Genomic DNA, 22,716 nt, shown 5'->3' with positions numbered 1-22,716 from the left:
GTGGTTGGAAGCCCTGGCACGCCCATATTCTCCCTCTCTCTCTCTCTCTCTGTCACTCTCAAATAAATAAATTTTTTTTAAAAAGGTTTCTAATTAATATGTTGGTGGTTTTCCAATTTATTATATGATATATAATTTAATTCTACCATAATTCCTACTGTATAGGGATTTATAACTAAACTGTGTTTTTTAAAAAATACTTGATTTCATTTATTTGAGAGAGAAGGAGGGACTAAGGGAGAGAGAGAATTAATGGGCATGCCAGGGCCTCCAGCTGCTGCAAATGAACTCCAGATCCATGTGCCACCTTGTGTATCTGGCTAATGTGGTTCCTGGGGAATTGAACCTGGGTCCTTTGGCTTTGTAGGCAAGGGCCTTAACTGCTAAGCCTTCTTTCCATCCCTAAACTGTGTATTCTGACACAGCATTATTAATTTCTAAATTCCTATAAATTTGTAAGACTCTACCCAGCACCATTGCTGAGGTTCATGATAGCCACAAAACTGATAATACTAAAAACAGGGTATTTTTCTCTGGAAGGAAAATGTTCAAGGAAATTAAAACTAGGTGTGTTAAATTTTTTTGTAGTAAAAGCTAAAAATGTGTTGAGTGCTTGTTTATCAGGTGGCAGGTCATATGCTAAATGCCTTACATGAATGATCTTATCTAATCCTCACAACAAGCCTAGAGAGTATGTGATTTGGGGTTGGAGGAATAACTTAATGGTTAAAGTATTTGCCTGCAAAGCCAAAGGACCCAGGTTCGATTCCCCAGGACCCATGTTCACTAGAGGCCCTGGCACACCCATTCTCTCCCCCTACCCCACCTTTCTCTGTCAAATAAATAAATATATATATGTATTTTTTAAGTACATAACATTGTAGTCCCTACTTTGGAGTCTAGAAGCTAAGAAATTGCCTAGTCGTAGTAGGGTTAGAAGATGATGACAGTAAGGGGGCAGGAGAGTGTTCTCTCTTCCACTGATGTCAGGGCAGAGGTTTGTCATTTATAAACTTGTATACAGTCTTATACTGCTTCCTCCTTCCTTCCCTCCTATAAAAACGGTCCATACTTAATATTTTTGTTTGTTTTTTTGAGGTAGGTCTCTAGCCAAGGATGACCTGGAACTCACTCTGGTTCCAGGCAGGCCTCAAATTCACAGTGATCCTCCTAGCTCTGTCTCCAGAGTGCTGGGATTAAAGGCATGCAGTATGCCTCCAGGCCTGGCATAGTTAAATTTTTTAAATTAAAAGAAAGTGAGTAGGGTCTGGAGAGATGGCTTAGCAGTTAAGGCACTTGCCTACAAAGCCTAAGGACCCATGGTCAAGCTCTCTTCAGATCCCATGTAAGCCAGATGCACAAAAGGTAAGGCAAGCACAAGGTCATGCATGCCCACTAGGTGGCACAATCACCTGGAGTTCGATTTCAATGGCTGAGGTCCTTACATGTCAATTCTGTCTCGCGCACTCGCTCAGTCTCTCTCTAAAAAATAAAAATAAATAAGATTTAATTTTTTAATTAAAAAAAGAAAATGTGTAAATGTTCCTGACATAGTAACTACTTGTAGCTTACTGAACTTTTATAACTTTTTTCTATTTTCGAGAAATATTACCTGAGGGCTGGAGAGATGGCTTAGCAGTTAAGCATTTGCCTGTGAAGCCTAAGGACCCTGGTTCAAGGCTCGATTTCCCAGGACCCACGTTGGCCAGATGCACAAGGGAGCACATGCATCTGGAGTTTGTTTGCAGTGGCTGGAGGCCCTAGTGCGCCCATTCTCTCTCTATATATATATACCTCTTTCTCTCTCTCTCTGTCTTGCTCTCTCAAATAAATAAAAATAAACAAAAGTTTTTAAAAATAATAAATAATAAAAAAGAAATACTAACTGGATCTCTCTGCTTGCAGATAAATAAATAACAATCTTAAGGTGCTAGATGTGGCTGTCAGACTCTCAGAGTATCTACAAAAGTGACCCTAGGTATTGGGATTGCCTGCTATGAGAGTATTCAAGTAGGCTGAGTGGAACAAAATACAGGCAGATTCTAAAATTTAACTAAACAATGTACATTTTCAATGAAAAACAGCTAGAAGTATTTATGCAAGAATAGATATTATGACAACCAGATCCTCTAACAATATCACTGTCCCTAAGGATGTATGGTGCCCCACACCCTTAATCCTGTCAACAAGGAGGTTAAGATTTCTGGTCTGTTGAGGGTGCCAAGTCAGCTTGTGACCAAGTGAGACCCTTCCCTAATGAACAACAGAAGAGGAAGCAAAGCCACTATAAATCAAGAAGCAACAAATAACAAGCCCAAAATAACAAGCCCAAAAAAGCTTATTTAATAATGGCAAATCCAACCATCCATCATATAACATATAATTTATCCTGATATGGAAGGTACAATTAGCACTTCTGGTTCAGGCCTATGTACCAGGCTTATTTGGTGGGTACTGACCTGGTGTAATCCCAGTTACCTTTTGAGATGATTTTGGTCTCAGTTTTGCTACGCTCCTGCTTGGGTCCCTCTTTGGTGTGCTGTGGGTTCAAGTAGGTTGGCTGGGTCGTTGGATCACTGCTCTGTTCACCGGTGTTGGGTGCTGTGATCTCTCTTCCCCTACTCTCTGGTGCTTGCAGGCACTTGCACTGGCAGTGGGGGAGGAGAGCCTGTGGATGGTGGCTCTAGTTCTCCTGCTGGTCCACATGATCCTCTACCTCGTGATCTGCTCCTCCATTGTTTGCTGTGGTTCTCCCTTCACGTTTCTTGAGTTTGCAAAGAGCTCCAGTGTGAGTGGAAAATCCCCTCACCTGGCTTTTCCTGTGGCTCAAGCCAAGCCTGGCAGCTGTGGCCCCGCGGACCTGCCGCCACCACTGCTAGAGCCGCTTCTGCCGCCCTATGTGGGCACTGGATGCTCTGGATCTCTCCTACTTCTCTGCTGCCGTTGATAATTTCTTATACACCTTGCTTTTTGTTAGAAGAGTGTATTTTACTGGGTTTTTTTTTTTTTTTTTTTGGCTTTTTCTCCCTTAGGTTGCTTTGGCATGGTCCCTACACTGCCATCCTAACCGGATGTCCCCCAAATTTTTTATAATTAACAATTTCCATGATTGTAAACAATATCCCATGGTAATTCCCTCCCGCTACCCACTTTCCCCTTTGAAACTCCACTCTGTCATATCCCCTCCCCCTCTCAGTCAAGTCTCCCTTTTATTTTGATGTCATCTTTTCCTCCTATTATGATGGTCTTATGTAGGTAGTGTCAGGCACTGTGAGGTCATGGATATCCAGGCCATTTGTGTCTGGAAGAGCATGTTGTTAGGAGTCCTACCCTTCCTTTAGCTCTTTCATTCTTTCTGCCACCTCCTCCACAATAGACCCTGAGCCTTGGAAGGTGTGATAGAGATATTGCAGTACTGAGCACTCCTCTGTCATTTCTTCTCAGTACCATGATGCCTTCTAAGTCATCCCAACATAACCACCATCTGAAAAGAGAAAGTTCTCTAATGAAAAAGTGAGAGTAGTATTGACATATGGGTATGAACATTAAGAGAAATGTTTACTGTGCTTTTTGATGAGCATAGTATATACATTTAGCCAGACAGCAGCAGACGTTATACCCCTAGAGTTCATGACTACCCCTGTTTTAAGTTTTCAGTATCAGGGATTTGTTCCCTTCCATGGAGCAGGCCTCCAGTCCAATTAGAGGGCAGTTGGTTTCCATCATGACAGACGTGCCACTATTGCACCCATTGGCTCATTTGGCCTGGGTGGCCAAATATAAGGCTTGCAGTGTCCACTGTGGAGTATCTGCACTGGTGATTTCTCTCACTCCCACTGAACTGCCTGTAGAACGGCTTCTTCCAGTTTTCTGTCAGCTGGTCTACATGGGGGAGGTTCTCAGCTCAGTTCCAGCAGGATTTCTCAGTGGCTTTGTAGCCCAAGTATATGGACTCTTCAGCAATAGGGTCTCCTACCATCTATTCCTGGTAGGAAACCAAGGGCCTTGGCAATGGCCTATAATGTTTTGGGGGCATCAGGGACCTCCCCGGCCAATAACTCCTTGGAAGTTATCCCATGCCTGGCACTGAAAATTTTCTAGCAACAATCTATGGCTCCTGAGTATTCCATTGTCCAAAAAAGTATGTTTCCATATGACTTATTTATATCCTCTTAGATTTTGATTAGCCCTCCCTCTACCTTTCCTTTACTGAATCTCTTTCCCTGACCTCACTTTGGGCCTTTTCTCCTCCATTAATCTGTTCTTCTATTTACATATATACAATACCATCCTATTATATCTCCTTTCTAGCTTACTGGCCTTTGCTACTGAGTTTTCTTCCTACTCACACAGTAGTCCAAGATATATTAACTGGCTGTGGTGGCTCATAACTGTAATCCTGCCACTTGGGAGACTGAGGCAGGGTAATTGCCATCATTAGAGACCAGCCTGGGCTTCAGAGTAAAACTCTGTCTCAAAAAGAAAAAATAAAGTGATAAAAAGCATCATAAAAACATCATAATTAAATCCATTCTTTTTTTAATATTTCATTTTTTATTTTTATTTAATGAGAGAGAGAGATAGAAATAGGCAAGTAGAGAGAGAGAGAATGGGCACTTCAGGGCCTCCTGCCACTGCAAACGAACTCCAGATGCATGCACCCCCTTGTGAATCTAGCTTATGTGGGTCCTTGGGATTTGACCCTGGGTCCCTTGGCTTTACAAGTAAGTGCCTTAACTGCTAAACCATCTCTCCAGCCCAAAATCCATTATTTTTACATGAACCAAAAATAATAATAAAAGGGAAAAAAAGAAAATTTGAGGTCTTATCCTTACTAGAATTAGCAGGGTTTTTTCATTTTATGTGAAATTATTATATAAAATTGTGTCAAAATTGGTCTGGGACCATGGCTCAGTGTATAAAGCATTTGCTATGCAAATGTGAGGTTTGGAGTTCAGATCCCCAGCACCCATATAAATGCCAGGTGGTCATGACAGCCTGGCTGTAATCCCAGCCCTTGGGAGATGTTGACAGGATCACCAGGGTAAGATAAACTGGCTATCTAGACTAGCTGAATCAGTGAGTTCTGAGTTCAAGTGAAAGACCCTACCTCAGTAAATAACGTGGAAGAGACTGAGGAAGACACTTGACATTGTCCTCTGGTCTCTATGTGCACGTGCAAACACACATGCATGCATGCACAGAATACATACCCAAACAAAAGGGGATGGGAGGGGGCTGAGAAAATGGCTTAGTGGTTAGAAGTATTTGCTTGCAAAGCCAGCTGGCCAGCATTCAGTTCCCTAGCCACAATCACATAAAGCTGGACAGGCAATTCAGTTGCAGTATCAGTAGATCCTGGTGTAGGTGCGTGCACATACACACAAATAAAATCTTTAAAAGGAAAAATTTAGTTAAATTAAATATATTCAATTTGCCATGAAAATTAATTTATGAGTTGATATATTTATTTGACATGAAAACCATAAAATAGATTATAGCTACATAAAATTATGAAGATAATTTTAAAAATATTTTTATTCATTTATTTGAGAGGGGCAAAGAGGCAGAAAGAGTGTGAATATAGGTGTGCCAGGACCTCCTGCCACTGCAGACAAACTTCAGATGCATGCACCACTTTGTACATCTAGGTACTAAGGAATTGAACTCCAGCTGTCAGGCTGTGCAAGCAAGTGTCTTTAACCTCTGAGTCATCTTTCCAACCCAAGATAATTATTTTTTAAACCCTAAAGATAGTATCTTTCACTGTCTCAAAATTTAAATATAATTTTACAACTATATAATAAAATAATTTCCATTTGGTTTTCTGTTTGAACAGTCACTTCCTAAAAGTTACACATCTGTGTCAAAGCAGGAGTCTAGCAAAGGAAGCCATAGGTCTGGAGGACAGTGTCATCTGCCTTCTAAGTCCCAGCCACACTGCTACAGTTGGTCAGATGAGTCATTATCTATGACTCAGTCAGGTAAGTCTAGAAGGAAGAGTTTCTTTTCTTTGTTTTGTGGTTGTGTCCCCATTAACAAGCTTTGTCTAACTATATGCTAGCAAACTGCTCTCCTCTGTTGCCTTTGTTATAGCCTTTTTTCTAGCTAGGATTTAATCATATAGTTCTTTGTCATTGATAATTATATCCTTGATTTTTAAAATGTGACTGTTTTCTTCTATGTGTTAATGGACATTTATTTCATCAAAGATTTCTTTAGTTGGTTTTTTTTTTTTTCCCTGTGTCAAGCACTTCCTGTGTGTTTCCATAGCTCATGTGTCATGTAACACAACATCAATTATAACCAGAGTTGGCCCAGCAGGTCTTCCCTACTAGGTTAAACTTCTAGAACAGAGGTTCTATTATTTTCTTAGGATTTTAACACCAAGGCCTCACAGGTACTTTGCATTGCACATGGTAGGTGTGAGTTAGATATGTTAAATGAGTTATTATACCCATGAGGACAGAAAAGAGACTGGAAGGGTAGAACAAGTTTCAAAAGGAAAAATAGAATGGCAATGGGAAGCATTGTCTGTCTTCCTGTACCTTCCCTGTACACCTCTGTTACATAGAGATTTTGAAAGGAAGAGCAGCCAGCCTCTGAGGAAGATAGTTCAGTACTGGCATATAAATTATATTGATATGCATATTGAATGCATTGCCTTTTGAGCTCAGTTTTAGGTGTTTCATAAAGGAAAAGTGAAAAATGGTTTGTTCTTTGTTGTGTGTTGGGTTTTGTTTTCCTTACTTACGGTTCAGACAATAGTAATTCAGGGAATTTTCACACATGTATACATATATATGTTTCCTTTATTCTTCTAGTAACTGTATTAATATTTCAAAGGATAGATATACCATAATTGACCATTTTCCTAGTGATGGCCACTTAGATTTTCTCATATTTTTCACTATTGAAAATAGTGCTATAATGAATATGTATATAGTCTTTTAAAATTTATATGGATTTATATTAATAGAAATTAATTATTTGGCCAAAACAATTGAAAATCTTCTTTTTATATTTATTTTATAAGATTACTATTTATTTATTTATGTGTTTATTTATTTATTTGGTTTTTCAAGGTAGGGTCTCACTCTAGCCCAGACTGACCTGGAATTCACTATGTAGTCTCAGGATGGTCTCGAACTCATGGCGATCCTCCTACCTCTGCCTCCCGAGTACTGGGACTAAAGGCGCGTGCCACCATATCTGGCTTGCATATTTACTTTTATATGTTCTGATGAAAAATTACTTCTGGCAGAGCAACATCTCATAAACTTGATAATTACTCAGAAATGTGGATTCTCACCTTGGATCTATTACTTGTGACTTTCTTCAGGTGTGTTTCACATACTAGATTGTCTTTTCCCACCTGAAGCAATGGAATAATGTCTTAACCATCCTTGCCCACGTTATATGCTTGGAGTTATTGATACCGTTTGTGAGATACTGTTTTGTTGATAGAACTTACTCAAGTAAGAAAAAGTAATTTTAGAAAAATAACTCTAAGATTTTTAAACTCTTAAGTGCATTCTAGCTATTCATGAAGATATCATTACAGATACTACTTTAGTGGGAGTGAATCTTGGTATCAACTAAGTTAATATAATCAACATATGAGAAACAGTCAGTCAATCAGTTATTCTTCCCAGACTACTCTCATCTTGACAAACTAAAGTATTGTTTAATTGCCTTTGCCCATCCCCCCTTTTTAAAAAGTCCTATAGAAGAGAATTTCCAAAAACAGTAGAGTATTCATCAGTGAGTTGTAGCTGGGTGTGGTGGCACTTTCATTGAACCTCCACACTTAGGATGCTGAGGTAATAGGATTGCCCTGAATTTGAGGCCAGCTTGGGCTACAGAGTCAGTTTCAAGTCAACCTGCACTAGAATAAGACCCTGCCAAAAATAAATCTATTTTAGGGAGATTATCTTAGATGTTACTGATGGGAAAAAAAAAATAGCATGTAGTAATACTAGATCCAGGCAGATTTATAATGCAGTCCCATCATAGGCTTTGTTTGGTATCTTAGTTGCCTTTCAATTAGTACTAAAGATAGAAATATTTTCCATGGTCTTTCATCTAAAAATTCCATGTGGAGGCCAGAGGCTGACATTGGGTGTCTTCCTCAACTCCTTTCCACCGTACTCTCTTTTTCCTTTTTGGTGCATGTGGGAGCTGGAGTTGACATTGCTGTGACTCACAATATGGAGGGTAGAGGACAACCTCAGTGCAGGGCCTCACCTTTCACTTAGTTTGAGACCTCTTATACCTCTCAAGTGCTGGGATTACAGCAGGAACATGGCATCAGGTCTGGCTTGAAAGCGCATGACTAGTACCAGGCTAAAGAATTCTGTTCTAGAGCTGGGCGTGGTGGCACACGCCTTTTAATCCCAGCACTCGGGAGGTAGAGGTAGGAGGATCGCCGTGAGTTCGAGGCCACCCTGAGACTCCATAGTGAATTCCAGGTCAGCCTGGGCTACAGTGAGACCCTACCTCGAAAAACCAAAAACAACAAAAAAAGAATTCTGTTCTAAAATCAGGCATGGTAGCTCACAACTTTAATCTCCGCTCTCAGAAAGGGCACTGTGAATTCAAGGCCAGTTTAGGCTCACGTAAGCTTTGGCTAGAGTGAGACCTTGCCTCAAAACAACAACAACAACAACAACAAAAAGAATATAGTTTTAAAAGATCCTAAATTAGAGGCTTTGACTTGATTTTATTCCTAAATTAAATTTTTTAAATTTTTATTAATTTATTTGAGAGAGAAGGACAGAGTATGGGCATGCCAGGGCTTCCTGCCACTGCAAATGAACTCTAGATGCATGTGCCACTTAGTGCATCTAGCTTCATGTGGGTGCTGGAGAATAGAACTTGGGTCCTTAGGCTTTGCAGGCAAGTGCCCTAACCACTGACCCATCTCTCCAGCCCGATTATAATTTTTAACTTGGGCTAAAATCCTACTCCATTACACTGGAATCATCAGTTGAATGAGTACAAGACTATCAGATTTTTTTTGTACCCTGAAACCAGTTATTTTCTTCAAAAACAGAGAAAGCATGATGATACGTAGTTGCTTTCCTGTCATCGCCACCTTTTTGTATTTCTTAGCCAAAAAATGTAGTGCCTGAAATACACCTATATAATTGTCTGCTTTTTGTTAATATTGTCATTATCACTAACTTAAAATTATTTTTATTTTTTTTGGTTTTTTGTTTGAAGTAGGGTCTCACTGTAGTCCAGGCTGTCCTGGAATTCATGTAGTCTCAGGGTGGCCCCAAACTCATAGCGATCCTCCTGCCTCTGCCTGCCAAGTGCTGGAATTAAAGGCATGAGCCACCACATCTGGCTTATTCTTACTTTTTTTTTTTTTTGAGGCAAACCCAATAGGCTGGCTTTTTTTTTTTTTTTAATGAAATAGAGAGAGTTGGCACACTAGGGCCTCTAGCCACTGTAATTGAACTTGTGTGCCACCTTTGTGCACATGTGCGACCTTGCACATGCATCACCTTGTGTGTCTGGCTTATGTGGGTTCTGGGGAGTCAAACATAAGTCCTTAGGCTTCGCAGGAAAGTGCCCTAACTACTAAGCAATCTCTCCAGCCCTATTTTTACTTTTTATTTTTTTTTTAATTTTTTTTATTTATTTATTTATTTGAGAGCGACAGACACAGAGAGAAAGACAGATAGAGGGAGAGAGAGAGAATGGGCGCGCCAGGGCTTCCAGCCTCTGCAAACGAACTCCAGACGCGTGTGCCCCCTTGTGCATCTGGTTAACGTGGGACCTGGGGAACCGAGCCTCGAACCGGGGTCCTTAGGCTTCACAGGCAAGAGTTTAACCGCTAAGCCATCTCTCCAGCCCTATTTTTACTTTTAATTTGCAAAAATGTATTAGTCATATACAGTAAAGTTATATTTTCAAAGTGAATGCACTATGGATGCTAATGGAAGTTCATTACCTCGTAGTTGTCATGTGGTGAGAAAATAGGGAAAAAATCTACATTTACATTGTTAGCAGTAATTACTATGGTATACAACAGATCTCTGGAATTTATTTCACTTATCTAACTGAAACCTTGTGTCCTTGGAACATTGTGCAGCCCCACCCCAGCCACTAGTAGCTACTAGTCTACTCTGCTTCCGAGTTCAGTGAGATGATGTTTGTTTTTCTGTGCCTTGTTTATTTCACTTAACATAATATCCTCATGGTCCTCCTGTGTAACTATGAATGATGATAGAATGTTCGTCCCTTTTTAGGGTTGATAGTATTCCATTGTTTATCACATCTTCTTTATTTGTTTATCTATGATGGACATTTAGGTCGACTTTCTATTTCTTTAACATTTCTAATATTCCAGACATTTTGGTGACTGCTTCATTTAATCTTCAGGCCAGTTCTAAACCTTATCAAGGGCCAAACACCTACAAAGACTGGATTCAGAGTATAATTACTGTCATTACTCCATGTGGCATTTATCTTCTCATGTGAGGACATACCAAAAACAACTTTGAGGAGGAAAGTTACTTATTTTGACTTATAGTCTCAGGGCAAGCTTCATGGTGGCAGGAAAGTGTGGTATGAGCAGAGGCTGGACATCACCTCTGCCACAGCAGGTAGAAACAGCAGCAGGAGGGAGCCAAGTTCTGCAAGGGGGAGCTGGATATAACACCCCTAGGTCTGCTACCCAAAAACACATCTCTAGTAAGGTTCCACCTCCCAAATTGCCATCAGCTGGGGATTAAGCATTCAGAACGCATGGTTTCATGATTCAGACTAGCACCCTGCATTTTAGGCATGTTGATCAGTAAGTAACTGTTCCCATGTTTAAGATCAGGGCAATGCCATTGGTAAGAGGCAGCCATGATTCCCTAGTACATGTTAATGTCATAGATGTGATGAATTCGGACTTTTATATCTAGCCTAGATATTGGAATCAACAGAATTTTAAAGAGGCTATAATCTTTTTGTTTTTTAAATGTATTCTATAACTAGTCCTTATGCCATTTAATCTGAAGTACCTGATAAAAACATAGTTTTGTGGTGGACTCTTGTAGTACACATCTGAGTATTGCTGTTAAAAGAATGAGGTGCCTCCCTCAATATTAGTGTGTTAAAGTGACATCACTGGATGGTTCCAGAAGGTGTGAGGAATAGTCATGTTTGTGCTATGTAATTTCCATGTATATTATAATAAGCAGTGTCTCCAAATGATATGTACTTGATTTCATAGCACGTGATGACACATTATAATGAAGTGCTTTCTCATGATGTTCTATGATGACTGAACATCCCATGTGTATGTATAAACTACTGGAGAGAAAACAAGATTTAAGTAGCTTCATTTCAGTAATTTAAAATATTTTATGAGCTTTCAAATAAGGATTGTAGTGGAATATATCTCTCTCTTTATGTGTTCTTAAGGCTTCATTAATGACTTCATAATGAACTCTTAAAAATTCTAGTTTACATTATTATGACTTTAAAAATATTAAACTAAAAAATATTAAACTATATGTTAATAGCTAGGGACAGTTGAATATGATTATTTTGCTAGAAATAAATGTCTTGCAGAATATACAAATTTTACAGGGATAAAAATTTTCAACTTAAACTGTATATCTTGTTATATATCAAGATTTATTTGCAATTTCAAATAGTACCATTAGAAATCAGGTAATAAGTTAAGAAGAACCAAGAAAAAGAAGGGTTTATGGGAAAATAAGGATACAGTTTAGCAATATATTTTGTAAGAATCTTGGATTTCTTCATTTTAAACATTTTTATATAAATGAAGTATTGTACTATAGCTTTTAATTAACAGTTTGTCTTTATTCTTTGATTTAAAGTAAAGATTTTGATTTATTTCAGAAACTACATCTGACCAAAGTGATATTGAAGGTAGAATCAGAGCTCTGAAGGATGAGCTGCGGAAAAGAAAATCAGTTGTGGAACAGTTGAAGAAGGAACAGAAAAAAAGACAAAAGGAAAGACTAAAAGCCCAAGAAGCCAGTCTGATCAAGCAGTTAGAGGTTAGACATAGGGGTTAGATATCAAGAGTAACTGATATTTAAAGTTCAGCATGTTTTTAATATTGTTGTTGAAGTAGTAGGTTAGTACTTTTCAGTATTAATGTGGTGCCACATTTTATCCTCTACAAACCTGTGGATATCTGAAGCATTCAACTAAATGTTAAATGTTAAGTATTAAAATACATTTAAAAATACAAATAAGATTAAAGTTAGGAAGATTGATATCCATATTCTCAAAAAAGATCCACTCCATAGAGAGATCCATAATTAGAATTGCTACTGCTTTATTTTTATTTTTATTTTTTTTGGTGAAGCAGGTCACTCACTTTATTAGTACAACTCTTGGGCCAATATAGGATGTCTCCTAAATGATACTCTCTCCCAAGATCTAGCAGCCACTAGTCACCAGGTCACATTGATTCTTTTTTTTATAAAGTTCCTTTCATTCCTGTTGCTATCAAGCTATGTAGTGCCCGTATCCCATCTGTTGTTCCTGCCTCTGGCTGAGTTTCCACATGCTCTTATTCATTCTCTCCCTCCCTTTCTCCCTTCCTGCCTCTTTTCTTCTCCCTTTCTCCCTTTTTCCCTTCTTCCACCAGGAAACATTTTCTTTTGTAATTCTGAACTGTTTACACTCCCAGTAACTCCTCTTCAAAATTTGTATCCGTAAACCGAAGATACTTAATAGCTTACTATCATTGAAAGGTGAATTAAATTGACTGAATTTAAAAATACCACCAAAGTAATAATGCACATCCTTTAGAGAGCAAGCATATAAGTCAAAGCAGGGTGCTGATATGGCAGGCTGTGAAGTGCTGCCTCGCCAAGTATTCATCTTCTTTAGACTGAGATCATCATTGCTTTTTCCTTTTCTTTAGTGATGAAAACCTAATGGGGCAAAGGATGAGATTTTTATATTGTATCTTTTTATTGGTTGACTTTAAATTATGCTATTTAAATTTTTAGATATACTCATTATAATTTATAATTTTTTTTAATTTTGAGTAATAACTTCTCTAATTTTCTAAACTTAGTCTTATGATGAATTCATTAAAAAAACTGAAGGTGAGCTTAGCCGAGATTTGGACCCATCTCCAACAACCAAACTTCAGATTAAAACACTCCCCTCAGTTTCTGAAAAACCCAAGATCAAGTCCCTTCCACTGCACAGGTAAGAAATTTTGACAACTTATGTATATTTCCCCTTGTTTAAGAAAGAATAAGGAAAGGTTTATTTATTTTTGTTGTTGTTGAAGTTATCATTTAAGTAATGGTGAATCATAGAAGTAAAGGTACTGTTTTTTAATTTTCACTAACATAAAAAGGCTATATATGAGAAATACACATTAAATTTATCATATAGTACAGATTGGGCCAAGGTTCCAATATCCTAAAAGCAGGTAGGTTTTTTTTAATTTTGTTTTGTTTTAGGGATTTTTGTGAGAGGTTTAATGAAGTCGGATTTAGATGTTAATTTTGTGATGTCATAATTCATTCAAGTGGAGTAGTCTAGAAAGGTGTCAGGGTGAAAAATGTTGGAATGATCATGTATATACAATGGGTAAAGCTAGGAAGCAATGCATGTGGAGAGGGGGAAAAAAGGGATGCTAAGTATGAAATATGATTTTAAAAATATCAGCATTTAAGGTAATTATAAATTGGTAGAAAGTGGAAGCCAAATAGTATGGCCCAACAAAGAGGAGAAGTGAAGAAAATGAAGGTCATGAACGTGTTGGAGACTGGGAGATCATATGCCTAGCATTCACAGGGCTCTGATATACTCTTCAGCACTTAAAAAAAAAAAAAAAAAAAGGAGGAGGAGGAGGGCTGGAGGGATGGCTTAGCAGTTAAGATATTTGCAAAGCCAAAGGACCTAGATTCGATTCCCCAGAACCCACGTTAGCCAGATGCACAAGGAGGCGTAAGCGTCTGGAGTTTGTTTGCAGTGGTTGGAAGCCCTGGCATGCCCATTCTCTCTCTCTCTCTTTCTCTCTTTCTCTCTCTCTCTCTGTCTCTCTGTCTGTCTCTTCCCCCCTCTTTCTCTGACAAATAAATAAATGAAAATAAAATATTTTTAAAAAGAAGAATGGGGAAGGAAGAAGGGAAGGAGAAAAGAAAAGGAAGGAAGGAAAGAAAGAAAAAATAGACAACAATAATTTGGGGTGAAAAGAGGGTGAGATTTTTCTTTTTGTGTTGTTGTTGATGTTTATTTTTCAAGGTAAGGTCTCTCTCTAGCCCAAACTGACCTGTAATTCACTGTGTAGTCTCAGGGTGGCCTCAAACTCTAGGTGATCCTCCAACTTCTGCCCCGCAAGTGCTGGGGAGTTAAAGGAGTGTGCACCACCACCTGGTGGATTTTTTTATTTTATTTTATTTTATTTTAATTTTTTTTGTTTATTTTTATTTATTTATTTGAGAGTGACAGAGAGAGAAATAGGCAGAGAGAGAGAATGGGTGCGCCAAGTCTTCCAGCCGCTGCAAACGAACTCCAGACACGTGCGCCCCTTGTGCATCTGGCTAACGTGGGACCTGGGAAACCGAGCCTTGAACCGGGGTCCTTAGGCTTCACATGCAAGCGCTTAACCGCTAAGCCATCTCTCCAGCCCGATTTTTTTTTATTTTAATGGTTGAACAATACATGTAAGTAAAGGGAAGAAAAGTGGTCACTTTATTCCCTGAGTTGAAGTAGCTGTCATATATATAGAAAGGTGGAAGTTAAAAGAGACATGATCATCTACTGAGAATGATGAGGGCCAGAATTAGATGTGGCTTGATAAAAGTGACCACAGTTGAGGTACCTCCTGTAGATAAGAAGAAAGAAATGCTTATTTAAAAATGTCTCTTGGGGCCTGGAGAGATGGCTTAGTAGTTAAGGCACTTGCCTAAGAACCCAGGTTCAATTCCCTAATACACATATAAAGCCAGATGCACAAAGCAGCACATGTATCTGGGGTTTATTCATTCATTTTCTCTCTCTCAAAATAAATAACGAAATAAAATATTTATAAAAATATTTTTTGGCTGGGCGTGGTAGCGCACACCTTTAATCCCAGCACTTGGGAGGCAAAGGTAGGAGGATCGACATGAGTTTGAGGCCACCCTGATATTACATAGTGAATTCCAGGTCAGCCTGGGTAGAGCAAAACCTTACATCAAAAAACAACAGCAACAAAAAAATACGTACATGCATGCATGCATGCATATATATATCTTTTGTTGGGCTGGAGAGATGGCTTTAGTGGTTAAGGCTTTTACCTGTAAAACCAAAGGATCCTGGTTCGATTCTCCAAGACTCATGTAAGCCAGATGCACAAGGGAGGGCATGCATCTGGAGTTTGTTTGTAGTGACTGGAGGCCCTGGTGTGCCCATTCTCTCCCTCTTTCTCCCTCTGTCTCTTTCTTTCTCTCAAATAAATAAATAAAATGTTTTTTAAAAAATGTCTGTTGGGCCGGAGAGGTGGCTTAGCGGTTAAGTGCTTGCTTGTGAAGCCTAAGGACCCCGGTTTGAGGCTGAATTCCCCAGGACCCATGTAAGCCAGATGCACAAGGAGGCACATGCATCTGGAGTTCGTTTGCAGTGGCTGGAGGCCCTGGTGCGCCCATTCTCTCTCTTTCTCTTTCTGCCTCTCTTTCTCTATTGCTCTCAAGTGAATAAGTAAAAATAAAAACAGGGCTGGAGATATGGCTTAGCGGTTAAGCGCTTGCCTGTGAAGCCTAAGGACCCCGGTTCGAGGCTCGGTTCCCCAGGTCCCACGTTAGCCAGATGCACAAGGGGGCGCACGCGTCTGGAATTCGTTTGCAGAGGCTGGAAGCCCTGGCGCACCCATTCCCTCTCTCTCCCTCTATCTGTCTTTCTCTCTGTGTCTGTCACTCTCAAATAAATAAATTAAAAAAAAAAAAGTTTAAAAAAAAATAAAACTTTAAAAAAATAAAATAAAATAAATAAAAACAAAATTTTTTTTTAAATGTCTGTTGTTGACAGTATTATCCCATTGTTTATTGTTGATCATCACTTTCCACTTCAGATCTGAAGCAGCAAAGAACTGGAAATCCCTCACAGAGCTGGAACGTTCCAGAGGATCTTTGGAGTCTATTGCTGAACATACTGGTATGTAACTGGAAGAAGAAACTTGTATCTACGTAGTTTAAGGCTACCAAATCCAACCCCTACAATTATTTGTTTGAAAACTGAGTTTCTGAGATTAGTTAGCATTTTAAGTCCTTTCATTTTGCTGTATTTCTTTGACAGGGTCTTACATACTCTCTTGCCTATTAAAAGTTTTGTGCTCAAGTGATCCTTGCACCTCAGCCTCATAAAGCCTAAGAATATAGGCTTAACTATCACTTAGCTCATTTTTTATTATTTTATTTTATTTTTTGATATTTATTTATGTGGGGGAGAGAATGAGAAAGATAGACACAGAGAGAGTTTGGCACACCAGGGATTCTAGCTGCAGCAAACAAATTGCGCCACTTTGTGCATCTAACGTTATATTTGTATAGGGGAATTGAACCCAGGCTGTCAGGCTTTGTAAGCAAGCACTTTTAACCACTTAGCAATCTTTCCAGCCCCTTGTTGTTGTTTTTTTTTTTTTAATCAGTCTTTATTACCCAAGTTACTGGCAAAAACTAGGATATGAAGATCAAATTAGCAACATATATCTTTAACATCTTTAAGTTGCTCCTTAGTCATATTTTATTTATGATTATGTAATTTTATCAGTTTAACTAAAATGCAAATTATTGAAAATAAAATACAGTTATATAAGGAAATAAAACTGAAGTAATAAAGAAAAAACCTGCCTAGCATCAATGATAAAATAGATATTTGAATTTGAAATTTAATTCTTGGGTTGCTAACTTATTATATCATATTCACTATTTTCTTATTTTGTAAATTTACCTCCTAAGTACTAGATTTGAAGAAATACACTCTTCCTTTCTCTCTTCCCCTTCCCCTAGTCCCACCCCTTTCTCTCTCTTACATCTGAAAGCTTAGTTGAAGTGTCCAGAAAAAATTTATTTCTTTCATAAGTACTTGTCCCTCCCTCCTTAGTTTTTTGAAGAATATATATAGTATCCATTATAGATTTCTGCTTTTTCATGATTTGAAAATAATCATACTAAATGATGGCACCATTATATTGTCTCCTTTTTCTTCACTTTAAAATTAAAGTAACAAATTATTCCAAACTTGAACTTTTTAAATGTCACATTTATTATTAATGTAGTATATTTTCTTGAAAGAAAACTTGAATGTTAACCAAAACAGGTTATATTTAATGACCAGAATTTCTCCTCACTGAAATCTTGGCTTTAAATTTTGATCCAAGAGTTGGCAATTATGATTAAATAATTAATATGTTGGGTTTTTTTTTCTTTGATGCTTCATTGCCAGGTTCTGAAAGAGCAGTATCAGAAAGATCTTTATCTGCATATGCAAAGAGAGTGATTGAAGTAGACAATGGAGCAGAAGAACATCTTCTGGCCCCATCTCCAGTTCTCAGCTCATCAAGGAAAACCCCAACAGAATGTGGAGATTCACTAGAAAATGCACACTCATTACTTCTTGTCAAAGAATTAAGCGTTCCTAGTGGAACTGATGGTGTGTCAGAGGCTGAAGCTGAAGACTCTACTCAAAAATCGGAAATCCAAGAAATCATCACAAAATTGGAGAAGAGTGAAATTGAAGATGCCCACTCCAGCCAATCAGGGAAGTCTCATGTCTTACTGAAACTAGATCTGAAGCAGGAAGACTCATCTGAAATTCTTTCAAAGAAAGACCTTCCTTTAGATTCTGTAAATGTTCAGAAAGATTTCGTTCAGTTAACCACTGAAAGTTTTCATAAGAAAGAAGAAACATTGAAACGATCAGATCAAAATACAGATCAGAGTCCAGACACCCAGTCAGGAAAAGATACACATAAACAAAAGAGTAAAAAGGAAAGGGACTCATCTTTGAGGGACCATCTTCTTGTTCCTAAGGAATTGTCATACTCTGAAGATTTCGAAGTGTCTTCTTTCCAGAAGGAAACTTCAACAGAGAAGATGCATAAAGATGAATCGAAAGGGTCATCTTCACTCCAGAAAGAAGCGCAGTCTTACAGAGAGAAGTCCCAGCCAACCAGGAGCTCTCCAAGTAGAGTCACTGGGTTTGGAACTGACGAAGAAATCAGTGAGTGCTTAAGTGAGAAAAGCCTTTCCATTCATAGCAGTGTCCATTCTGAAAGGCTCCTGGAACTCAAGTCCCCCACCGAGTTGATGAAAAGTAAGGAGCGCAGTGATGTGGAGCACAAGCAGGGAGTCCCTGAGTCCCTTTCCTTGGGTCCAGTTTCTGTGGCTGACGAGTTACTGAATTTCCACATTGGAGATAGAGTGTTAATTGGTAATGTTCAGCCAGGAACTCTTCGATTCAAAGGTGAAACTAGTTTTGCTAAAGGATTTTGGGCTGGAGTAGAGTTAGATAAGCCTGAAGGAAATAACAATGGAACATATGATGGCATTGTGTATTTTGTATGCAAAGAGAAGCATGGTATTTTTGCTCCTCCTCAAAAAATATCTCACATTGTAGAAAACTTTAATGACTATATAGATGTGAATGAAGATGACAATGCTTACTCAGATGAACAATATCAATGCTATAGTCATGAGCAAAAAGATACAGAGAGTCTAAAAGATGGAGTTGAATATTTTTGTGAGAAATCTCTACCTAGTATACATAATATAGAAGCCTCAGTGGATAAAGATGAAAGCCTTAAAATAGAAACAGACAATATAGAAGGCATTTCTGGGGTCCTAGAAGCCCATGTTGACCAACAGTCTTCAGTGGATTCCCTGATTGCTTCAAAGCAAAGCAAAGACCTTGTTTCCGGTGCCACCAACAGAGCTTCTTCTGCTGCAGATGAGGACACCTTGGATGGTGTGCTTTTAGAAGAGTTGAAACAGCAGCAGCAGTTCACAGAAAGGAAAGAGAATCTTGATTCTGAAGCCTTGGAAAAGCCTTCAACCCCACTTTTGGATCTTTTAACAAGAGAAAAAAAACAGCTGGAAGCTCAGCTAAGGTCATCACTAAATGAAGAGAAAACGACAAAACAACAGTTAGAAACTGTCAACTTCCTGGCAGACAGTTTGCTAAAAGTCTTTGTGAAGGACACAGTCAGTCAGCTACAACAAATCCAGAAAACCAGGAATGAGAAAATCCAACTTAGTAATCAGGAGTTTGTTGATGACAAAAAGAAAGTACCACCCCAGAACTCTTCCCAAAATGTTGAGGAACAGTCACTCAGTGTTCCGAGTTGCCTCGTAAGGTCTGAATTGGAAGATGAGAAAGAAGAGATTTCCTCTCCAGATATGTGTCCCCGGCCTGTAAGTATTTACCTAGAGAAGTGTCCAGGTGTCTTTCTTTTATAGTATATTTTGATTTGGTGGCTCCTGATGTGCATTCTCCTGACAGATTGTTTCTTAGATAACCATCACTGTGCTAGTTTTTAAAGGGACTTGCAGGTATGTTTTCTGTCTGAAGTTTAATTTCCCCCTATTATGACACGAGTAGTCACTATAGGATTGTCACAAACACTGGCAGGCTTGTGGGAACTGAAATATCTTTTTAATCTGATAGACTGACAGTACCTCTGTATTAACCACAGATAAGGTTCCAGATTCACTGAACAAAATGTGTTCTGTGGTGCTTTCCATTGATTGTCAGCCAAGTTCTTTTTTTTGCCTATGAAATTCATATATTTATTCAGTTTTGGTCCCTACAGAGATTACCAGTTCTGGTAAAACTGAACTGTACCCACTATGACATACACTCAGACCAGCAACTTGTTTAGGTTGCCCATGGATAACTGAGGAAAAGTAAATTGAGCCAGATAATCACCAAGGGTGAGAAATTCTTTTCCCATTTCAAAATCCCAATGATAAATCAGAAATCACATAATGGTGATACATAAAATGGAAAAACTAGCCAAGCATAGTGGCACGTGCCTTTTATCCTAGCACTCAGGGGGCAGAGATAGGAGGATCGCTGTGAGTTTGAGGCTAACCCTAGACTACATAGTGAATTCTGGGTCAGCCTGGGCTAGAGAAAGAGCCTTCTTCCAAAAAAAAAAAAGGGAAAAAAATAAACCAGTAAACATTTTGTTATAAAAATTTTCTCCTTTATATAAGTATATAATTAAGCAGAATAGTGGTAAGAACATAATTTTTCTTATTTATTAGTAGCCTCTATATTGCTTTAATTTTGTATATCTTATAGAGAAATATTAAATATATAAATTTGCCTTTTAAAAGTTCTTTGCCTTTTGAAAGTAATGTGAAATCACCACATGATCCCTTATGTAAATGGTTTTATTCATAGGAAAGCCCAGTGTTTGGTGCCAGTGGACAGGAAGAGCTTGCTAAGAGACTTGCTGAACTTGAGATCAGCCGGGAGTTCCTGAGTGCATTAGGAGATGACCAAGACTGGTTTGATGAAGATTTTGGCTTGAGCTCTTCACACAAAATCCAAAAAAATAAGGCAGAAGAAACAATTGTACCTCTAATGGCAGAACCTAAAAGAATACAACAAAAGCCATGTGAAACCGTACTGGCAGTTCCACATAGTGCAGAGGAAGTAGAAAGTCTTGTACACAATGCAGCAGAAGAACTTTGGAAATGGAAAGAATTAGGCCGTGACCTTCGCAGCATCAGTATTCCTACACATCTGCTTGGTGGTGCCAGTAAGGGTCTAGATCTAGAAAGTACTAGTAAAAGGGTCTACAAACAGGTGTGTACATAAAATGATGTTTTTATTTGTAAACACCTTGTCCATTATCTGGAATTTGGATTCTCAGTCTTTTTATTTTTTATTTTTCCTATTAAGGCTGTTTTTGATTTAACAAAAGAGATTTTTGAGGAAATATTTGCTGAGGATCCCAACTTGAATCAGCCTGTCTGGATGAAGCCATGTAGGATCAACTCTAGTTATTTCCGACGTGTGAAAAATCCAAATAACCTTGATGAAATCAAAGTAAGCTTCAAAGTATAAGTTGTCGCCTTTTTTGATCTACTGTTGACTTATATAGATCTGTAAATGTCATACAAGCAGCTACTCTTCTGCATTACTCACTCAAAGTATTTTCTAATTGATTAAGTCCACAAGCACTGAAGGGGTAGGGGTCAAAGTGAATCCTGAATCTTAAGTTTGTGTGCACTACAATGTCATACCCTAGGCAGGAGAGATGGCTCAGTGGTTAAGGCTCTTGCCTGCAAAGCCAAAGGACCCAGGTTCGATTCCCCAGTACCCATGTAAGCCAGATGCACAAGGTGACATGTGTCTGAAGTTCATTTGGCCCTGACACACCCATTCTCATATTCTCTCTCCCCCCCCCCCACGCACAAATAATATACTTAAAAAAAATAAGAGTCATGAGCTGGGCATGGTGGTGCACGCCTTCAATCCTAGCACTTGGGAGGCAGAGGTAGGATTGCCTTGAGTTCAAGGCCACTGTGAGACTACATTGTGAATTCCAGGTCAGCCTGAGCTGGAGTGAGACCCTACCTCGAAAAACCAAAAAAAAAAAAAAAAAAAAAAGTCATATCCTATATCCACATTTGGGCAGCCTGCTCTGCTCATTCACATGTTTCCTTAATTCCACTAGGTTTTTGTTTTGTTTCTTGTTTTGTTTTGGAAATAGGTTCTTGACTGTAGTCTTGGACCTTTAATCCTTCAGTCTCTGCCTCCCAAAAGTTGAAATAACAAGCATAAATTCCTAGCTACAAAAGTTTTATTTGCAGAACAATAATTCTCAAACTTGAATGTACACAGAAATCCTCTGGAGATTTTGTTAAAATGGAGATTTTTTCGTAGGCCTGAGGTGAGGCCTGAAATTCTCCATTTCTACCAAGCAAGACAGCTGCTACTCTTGCTGGCCCCAGGGTTAGTCTTGAGTTGGAAGGCTTTAAAGCTGAGTTTTCTAAACTTGTTTGATTGTAGAAAGCCTTTAAAGATATTTTACAATGGCAGACAGCAAAATATTATGACATGTAATGTATGTGCTTACCTCAAGGGTTGGCAGTCTATGACCTGTGAGCCAGATCCAGCATATTGTCTTTTTATAATAGTATCCCAACCACACACATTTGTTTATCTCCTTGTTTTATTGCTATAAAAGTAGAATTAGGACTGGAGAGATGGCTTAGCGGTTAAGTGCTTGCCTGTGAAGCCTAAGGACCCCGGCTCGAGGCTCGGTTCCCCAGGTCCCACGTTAGCCAGATGCACAAGGGGGCACACGCATCTGGAGTTCGTTTGCAGAGGCTGGAAGCCCTGGCGCGCCCATTCTCTCTCTCTCCCTCTATCTGTCTTTCTCTCTGTGTCTGTCGCTCTCAAAATAAATAAATAAAAAATTTTTTTTAAAAAGTAGAATTAAATGATTATGACAAAGATCACATGGCCCACAAACCCTGAGATATTTATAACCTGATCCTTTACAAAAAAAGTTTGTTGGTCTCTAGTTTAAAAAAATAGTTTTTGCCAGGCGTGGTGGGGCACGCCTTTGATCCCAGCACTCAGGAGGTAGAGGTAGAAGGATCGCCTTGAGTTCAAGGCCACCCCGAGACTACATAGTGAATTCCAGGTCAGCCTGAGCTAGAGTGAGACACTACCTCGAAAAACAAACAAAAAAAAAGTTTTTCAAAACTCACT

General features: G+C 38.7%; 1 protein-coding gene across 9 annotated transcripts in view; it reads left to right on the top strand.

Annotated features, from left to right (window-relative positions):
• The window catches only part of Cep350 (centrosomal protein 350), a 193,547-nt gene that overhangs the window by 150,007 nt on the left and 20,824 nt on the right, over positions 1–22,716 (top strand). For all 9 annotated transcript variants that reach the window (XM_045161454.1, XM_045161431.1, XM_045161439.1 and 6 more), the window contains 7 exons: positions 5,840–5,984; positions 11,872–12,032; positions 13,067–13,203; positions 16,058–16,140; positions 17,431–19,397; positions 20,392–20,799; positions 20,896–21,042. In XM_045161454.1, coding sequence (XP_045017389.1) covers positions 5,840–5,984; positions 11,872–12,032; positions 13,067–13,203; positions 16,058–16,140; positions 17,431–19,397; positions 20,392–20,799; positions 20,896–21,042 — 3,048 coding nt within the window. The remainder of the gene's footprint in view (positions 1–5,839; positions 5,985–11,871; positions 12,033–13,066; positions 13,204–16,057; positions 16,141–17,430; positions 19,398–20,391; positions 20,800–20,895; positions 21,043–22,716) is intronic.

This window comes from Jaculus jaculus, chromosome 1 (assembly GCF_020740685.1).
Source record: "Jaculus jaculus isolate mJacJac1 chromosome 1, mJacJac1.mat.Y.cur, whole genome shotgun sequence".
NCBI classification, from domain to species: domain Eukaryota; kingdom Metazoa; phylum Chordata; class Mammalia; order Rodentia; family Dipodidae; genus Jaculus; species Jaculus jaculus.
This window is presented reverse-complemented; position numbering and strand designations above follow the sequence as displayed.